A 6419-nucleotide genomic window follows, 5' to 3' on the forward strand; every position below is an offset into this window, starting at 1 on the left:
CGTGAACACTCAGCGTGTGCTTTGTGCAAGCACTGCACACACCCTCTCTGCTCACGCTCTTTGCACACTCACCACATGCTGCATGCATGTTCCATGTGTGTGTGCACGCTCACTCCACGTGCTCCATGCACACTCTGCATGGACTCTCTGCACACTCTGTGCGCGCTCGGAGCGCACACCCAGTGCTGGCACGCTCACAAGGGCCATGCAGGTTCAGCGGACACTCTGCACACTCCGCACATACTCTGTGCACGCTCTGGGCAGTCTCAGCTGCGCACTCCACGTGTGTTCTCTCCATGGGCTCCACATGTTCTCTTGCATGCTCTGTGCATCCTCTCTTTGCACGCTGCGTGCACACTTGCTGCACACCCTCGTGCCTGCCCCATGCCCCCTGCGTGCACACTCCGAGTGCCCTCCTGCACACTCCGTGCGTGCTTTCCCTGTGCAGTGCTTGAACGCCCTCTCTGCATGCTCCATGCACACCCTCTGGCACACTCTCTCCGTGCACTGATTGCATGTTCTCTCTGCACACACGTGTGCTTTCTGCACGCTCCCTGCACACTCATCCCGGCGAGAAAGCCATTAAAGCGATGCCCCAGGAAGATGGGGGACGGAAGAGGGAAGCTCTGGGTGAGATCAATAGGAAATTAGTGACTTTACGCCGAGCGGAATGATGCCCAGTGGTGGGAGCAGGGCTGTGCCGGTGTCCCCGCTTGCTCGGTGGCAGAAGCGTGGCCGTGCTGGTGTCCCTGCTTGCTTGCACGCTGCCACCAAAGCGCGCACAGTCCCCCCCTGCTCAGGCACTGATCTCCACGGCGTTGGCCTCTTCCTGCTCCCGAATTACGTGGACGCCGGCAGTCCGCAGCAGCCGCGGAGCGCCGCGGGAACGTGCCGGCGAACCCGGTGGTGACCGGTGGGTCCGCGTCGAGGCGGGTGAGCGAGCTGGTGAGCGATGGTAACGACGAGTCGAACGCCCCACTGGTCCTGGTGAGCGACCGGCTGCTGGTACTGGTGAGCTGGTGTAACCTGGTTCAACTGTGCCACGGGGTTCAGGTAGCGAATCCTCCTCCGCCTCTGGCGAGTCCTGCCAAAAGCCAAGAGTAGAAAAACATGGGACATGTGTGAGACCCTGTGCCGGGATGCTGTCAGTGTGCTACTGGTGCTACTGGCTCTCACCTTATCTTTAAGGATGTACAAAGCCACTGGGTTCTTGCGCTCATGCTCGCCACTCCGTGGGATGCCTTCGGCTGTGTGGAAGCAAGGTGCTGCTCACCATGCCAGGAGCACTGGTGTTCCCCCAACCCGCCACCACCACGCTGAGGCCGGCACTCACCATCGTGCTTCAGGCGCTCCTCATCCTGCTCAGTGTAGTCAGAGGTTGGTTGTGTCTCCGCTTGTCGCTTCTCCCTGGGAAGGGATAGGGGATGGGGCAGCACTGGCATCATGTTAGAGGCAATGGGGGACTGCCTGTGGCTCATCCAGGGAAGGGTCAAGTACTGCAAGGAGGGAGAGTTGGGATGGGATGGGACGGGATGGGACGGGACAGGACGGGACGGGATGGGATGGGATGGGATGGGACAAGAAGGAATGGGATGGGGTGGGATAGAAAAGGATGCAATGGAACAGAATAGGACAAGATGGCATGGAATGAGATTACATGTGATAGAATGGAATGGAATAGAATAGAATAGAATAGAATAGAATAGAATAGAATAGAATAGAATAGAATAGAATAGAATGGGATAACAGGAGAGATGGATCAAGGTGGGATGGGATGGGATGGCATGGGATGGGATGGCATGGCATGGCATGGCATGGCATGGGGTAGGATGTGTCAAGATGAGATGAGATGAGATAGGATGGTATGGGATAGGACAAGATCGGATGGGAAGAGATGAAATGGAACAAAATGGGATGGGACAAGACAGGATGGAACAAGATGGGACAACCCCCTTTGTCTCCCATGTTATCCCCACCCGTACTTCTTGGAGGGTTTCCAGCAGGCACAAACTGTCACCAGGGTGACAAGAAGAAAGATGCCGCCCGTGGACAGGATGATGTAGAGAGAGCTCCGGCCTGGAGGAGAGGAATGAAGGGAGACAACCCCCAAAAAATTTTAGCTGGAAGCATCTGCAAGGGATGGCCAAGCCTGGGAGTGCAGGAGGGGAGAAGGGACGGCTTACGGTAAACAGTGAGCTTCACAGGGACACTGCGGCCATGGCTGATGGGGTTCTCCACCAGGCAACTGTAGACGTCATCATCAGCCATGAGAACACGGGTGATGGTGAGGATCTTCTGGTCAGGAGAGAGGAGCAGGCGGGAGTCGTTGCTCAGCGGCCGCCCGTCCTTCAGCCAGGTGTAGGTGGGTTTGGTGCCATTCTCATGTGAGCAGTTGAGGGTGAAGAACTCACTGAGCTCCAGCACCGTTGAGGAGGCCACCAGCACTTGTGGCTTTGAGATGGGAACTGTGGGCAAGTAGGGGAACCATGGTGATGCCATGTCTCAGCGGACAGATGGGCTCAGGGGACAGGAAGAGAGACATCAAAACCCCACCAACTTGGCTGCATAGGGTGGTTGAAACCACCAAAACCACCTCCCAGTTGGAGAAAGCCCTCCCAAAATGTGGTCAGGGAAGACATCCCATGGATAACCCAGTCTCCACTGGATGTCCTTCTTGCCCTTACTGTCCACGGTGAGGTTGATGGTCTTCTCGCCGGTGAAAGTGTCGTCGGTGATGGACACCTCCACCTCGTAAGCGCCTTCATCAGCCAACTGCAAGGGGCTGATGAGCAGCGAGCCGTTCTCCAACACCCGGATGCGGTCACGGTAGTCGGGCCGTAGGTTGCCAATGATCTCGGTGCCGATGGACTGGACGACGGTGACAGGTTTGTCCCGCTTCAGCTGCCACTTGACCACTGGCTTGTCAGCGCTGGCGCTGGCATAGCGCACCGACAGCAGCGCCGCTTTGCCTGCCGTGCCACGGACTAGTGGCGTGGGGCTGGTGATGTTTACCCCTGCCAGCAGACCTTGGGGTAGGGAGAGACAGGGGGGTGCCGAGCACGGAGAAAACAGGGAAATCCCAAGCTGGAGTTGTGCTGAGCACCCCCAAGGTGCCCAACTTGGCTCCATAACATTTGCAAAGACACACGCATGGCCCCGAAACTGTGTGAGGGGTAGGAGCCCTCCTGCACTCAGATCAATGCAACGTGTTGTAAAAATCAAAGAATCACCCTCGAAATTGCTTTGGGCATGGGAGGTGGATCAATGCAACCCTCTGCAAAGATGCATTATCATCCCCCAAAGCTGCATTGGGGGTGGGAATGCTCCTGCAGTCAGGTCAATGCAACCAACCCTTCTCAAAAATGCATGCATCACCCCAAAAATGCGAGGAGGAGGTGTGGATGGCAGACCTGCTGTTGCTGGGTTAATGCAATGCTCTGCAAAAATGCATGTGGTGCCCTCCAAAATGTGCTGGGCTTGGGCAGGGGATCTCCTGCACCTGGGTCAATGCAACCCGTTGCAGAAATTCATCTATCACCCCCAAAAATGCAGGGGGAGTGCTCCTGCAGCCAAGTTGATGCAACCATTTGCTAAAATGCACTCATCACTCCCAAGAATGCGGGGGATGGGAGGCAGGTTGAGGCAACCCTTGCCGAAGTTGTATCATTGCCCTGCAAAAGCTGCTTGAGGAGAGAGAGACAACAGTGCTCGGATCAGAGCTGTGCAAAGATACCTTAATTCCCCAAAAAATGGTGTGGGGGAATGATTTTGTGTCCCACCCTCATCCCCATTGGATGCTCCTGTCCAGACAAAGCCCCCTCAGACGCAAAACTGCATCACGGGAGTCGGTGCACGTGCATTGCTCCTCATCACTGGTTTCAAGCCAAAAAAGGCAGGGAAAAAGTATAAAAACACGATTTTTTGGGGGAGGCGGCTCCCCAGAACATTCTCCCTCCCCAAAATACCTTAGCATCCCCCTCTTGACATCCCAGAGATCCCATCCATGAGCCCCCCATACGGATACCGTCATCCGACAGCGAACAAACCCCATATTGAAGAGGAGGGCAGAGTGGGAAAACCAGCTGGGCAGGGTGAAGCAGGAGCAAGAAAGGCCTTAAACAAGCCCGGAAAGTCATGGGACCTATTGGTATGCAGCATCCGTCCATCCGTCCTCCCCGGCAGTGCCGCGCTCGGCCCCACAAACATGCCCCGACTCGCCAAAATTAGGGGATCCCCCCACAGGGAAGGCCAAGGCATGGGATGGGGATGTGGCCTTTAACGCATCCTTGCCCCCTCCCCATGCATGAAATCGCTGCTCTTTAACTGTTTCTTCCCTTTTTTTCACCCTATTCCAAATTTTTTCTCTGCTCTGGATAAAAGATTTGGGAGTTTGTTAATAAATCAGGGGACGTTCTCTTTTCCTACAGCATCCTTGGCTTAGGGATGGAGATCTCCCGGCCCTTTTTAATGGCTTTTGTCAAAAAAAGCCCACCAAAAATCCTCATTTTCACACTATTTTGTGGCACAAATGCCAATTTTTTTTTTTTTTTAAATGCCCTGCAGCATTTTTGGAGTGCCCTGGCCGCAGCCCTGGCCGTTTTTTAGGGTCTAAATCAAAGCCAGCGAAGAACCCAGCTGGTTTTGTTTTGCATCCATCCTCCTCATCTGAAGGGAAATGGGGCCTCCCCAGGACTGCTTTTGGGTGCAAACTTTGGTAAAATGGAACAAAATTGTTGAAGGTGTTGCCAGACCTGGGATGGGGCAGTTTGGGGCTCATTGAACTCCAAAATGTGAAAATTTAGACAATAAATGATGGAGAAAACCAGGGTTGCAGTGGGATGAGGCAAGCCTAGAAATGGGGTGAAAAATGAGTTTTTAAGGAAAGCCGAAGAATGGGTAGGAGAAAAGATTTGGAGATGGTAAAAAATGAGGAAAAAAGGGGGTTCAGGGAAGAAAAAAAACTGGGGAGAAGCTCAGGGCGGGGACGGTGCCAAATCCTCCCCCACATCAGGACCCGCTTGGCTCCAGAAAAGTGTTTTCCCCAGTTTTCGTTTCCAATTTTACCCCCTTTTTCCCAGCTCCCAAGCAGAGGGTACACGCGACAGCGCGACAACCTTCCCTCCAAACCCCCCCTTAGGGTATCACCACCCTCATCACCCCCCCGGCCCTCATCCTCCATCTGGATACCCCCAAGACCCATGGAAAAAAACGGGAAAACCGTGGAAAAATGGGAAAACTCCCTACCTGCGTGCAGCGCCAGAAGCCAGGTCACCGGCAGCAAGCAGGGGGGGGGGGGGTGGCCCCGCGGGGCAGCCAGCGCTCCCCACATTTCGGGCAGGCTCGCCCCCCGAATCACTCCGCTTCCCCACTCTGGGCACGTCCCTCGGAGCTCCCGGCTTGGCGCTTTGCCCGGCTAATTTATTTTTTTCCCTTCTTCTTTTTTTTTTTTTGTTCTTTCCTTTCTCAATAGAGCCCTGTGTCCTGGTGGCTTTCGCCTCCTCGGAGGCCTCGAGCTGACATTTATTTGAGGAAAAACCACTCAGATTTGCAATTTTTCCCCGGTTACAGACCCCCAGTTCCGTGTTTTCCCAGTCCCCGGGACACACTTGAGGTGGGGGACATCACCCCATCGAGCCCAGCTAAGGTTTACCATCCCCTCTGCAGGCAATCCAATGGGATTTTGGGCTCTGCACACCCCATTAATCTGGGGTTTTCTTTTGGAGAGGTGTTTTGCAGAGCTGAACCCCCACCCCAAAGGAGCTCCCCCCCCCGCTTCTTTTTTTTCCTCTTCCCAGGCTCTAAAACGAAGCCCGGTGGCATCCAGGCTTCATTCCAGCTCCATGCCAATTAGCGCTAGTTCCCCGGGCATCGCTGAATAGGGCAGCGGGATGTGAGGCAGGATGCCCGGAGCCATTTCCCACCCCCTTCCCGAGCCCTGCCAAGCTCATCACCCCAGTGAGACACCGCCCACCCCCCCGGAGGTTTTCTGGCCCCCCAAAGGGGTCGATGCCTCCAAGCATCCTGTCCCAGAGGGAGGGAGATGCTGGGAGGAGATGGCACAGGGGAGGGGTTTGGGGGATGCTGCAGAAAGAGGCTTTGAGGGAGTTTTGGGGAAACATTAAGGGGGGCAGACTCGTGAGGCAGATGCTTTGGGGTCACGCTGTAGGGAGGTGCTTTGGGGAGGCCTTTGGGAGGATGCTGTGTGGAGACGGAAGGGGATACTCGGAGGGGGTCAAGGATGCTGTGGGGGACACTATAAGGATATTTAGGAGCAATTTGCAGGCGGATGCCGTGTGGGGGGTCCTCCAGGGATGCTCAGGGGGCAGTTTCGGGGATGGTCTGAGGCAGACACCGTTCCCCCACCCGCTTTCCACAAGAGGCGGGACTCGAACCGGCAGCCCCAGGACCCTGCGGGACTG

General features: G+C 55.5%; 1 protein-coding gene across 2 annotated transcripts in view; it reads right to left on the reverse strand.

Moving 5' to 3' along the window:
• The window catches only part of HEPACAM (hepatic and glial cell adhesion molecule), a 6373-nt gene extending 654 nt beyond the window's left edge, over positions 1 to 5719 (reverse strand). The window contains exons 1-7 of one of the 2 annotated variants that reach the window (XM_008636892.2): positions 5245 to 5719; positions 2685 to 3026; positions 2184 to 2465; positions 1977 to 2076; positions 1334 to 1407; positions 1177 to 1247; positions 1 to 1084 (exon numbers count right to left, since the gene is read on the reverse strand). The exon at positions 1 to 1084 is cut by the window's left edge and continues 654 nt beyond it. In XM_008636892.2, coding sequence (XP_008635114.1) covers positions 797 to 1084; positions 1177 to 1247; positions 1334 to 1407; positions 1977 to 2076; positions 2184 to 2465; positions 2685 to 3026; positions 5245 to 5329 — 1242 coding nt within the window. In that variant the 5' untranslated portion in view covers positions 5330 to 5719 and the 3' untranslated portion in view covers positions 1 to 796. The remainder of the gene's footprint in view (positions 1085 to 1176; positions 1248 to 1333; positions 1408 to 1976; positions 2077 to 2183; positions 2466 to 2684; positions 3027 to 5244) is intronic. The other variant, XM_008636893.2, reaches the window with a different exon arrangement.
• Between the last annotated feature and the right edge of the window lie 700 nt (positions 5720 to 6419).

Source organism: Corvus brachyrhynchos, unplaced genomic scaffold, assembly GCF_000691975.1.
Source record: "Corvus brachyrhynchos isolate BGI_N302 unplaced genomic scaffold, ASM69197v1 scaffold46, whole genome shotgun sequence".
Lineage (NCBI taxonomy): Eukaryota > Metazoa > Chordata > Aves > Passeriformes > Corvidae > Corvus > Corvus brachyrhynchos.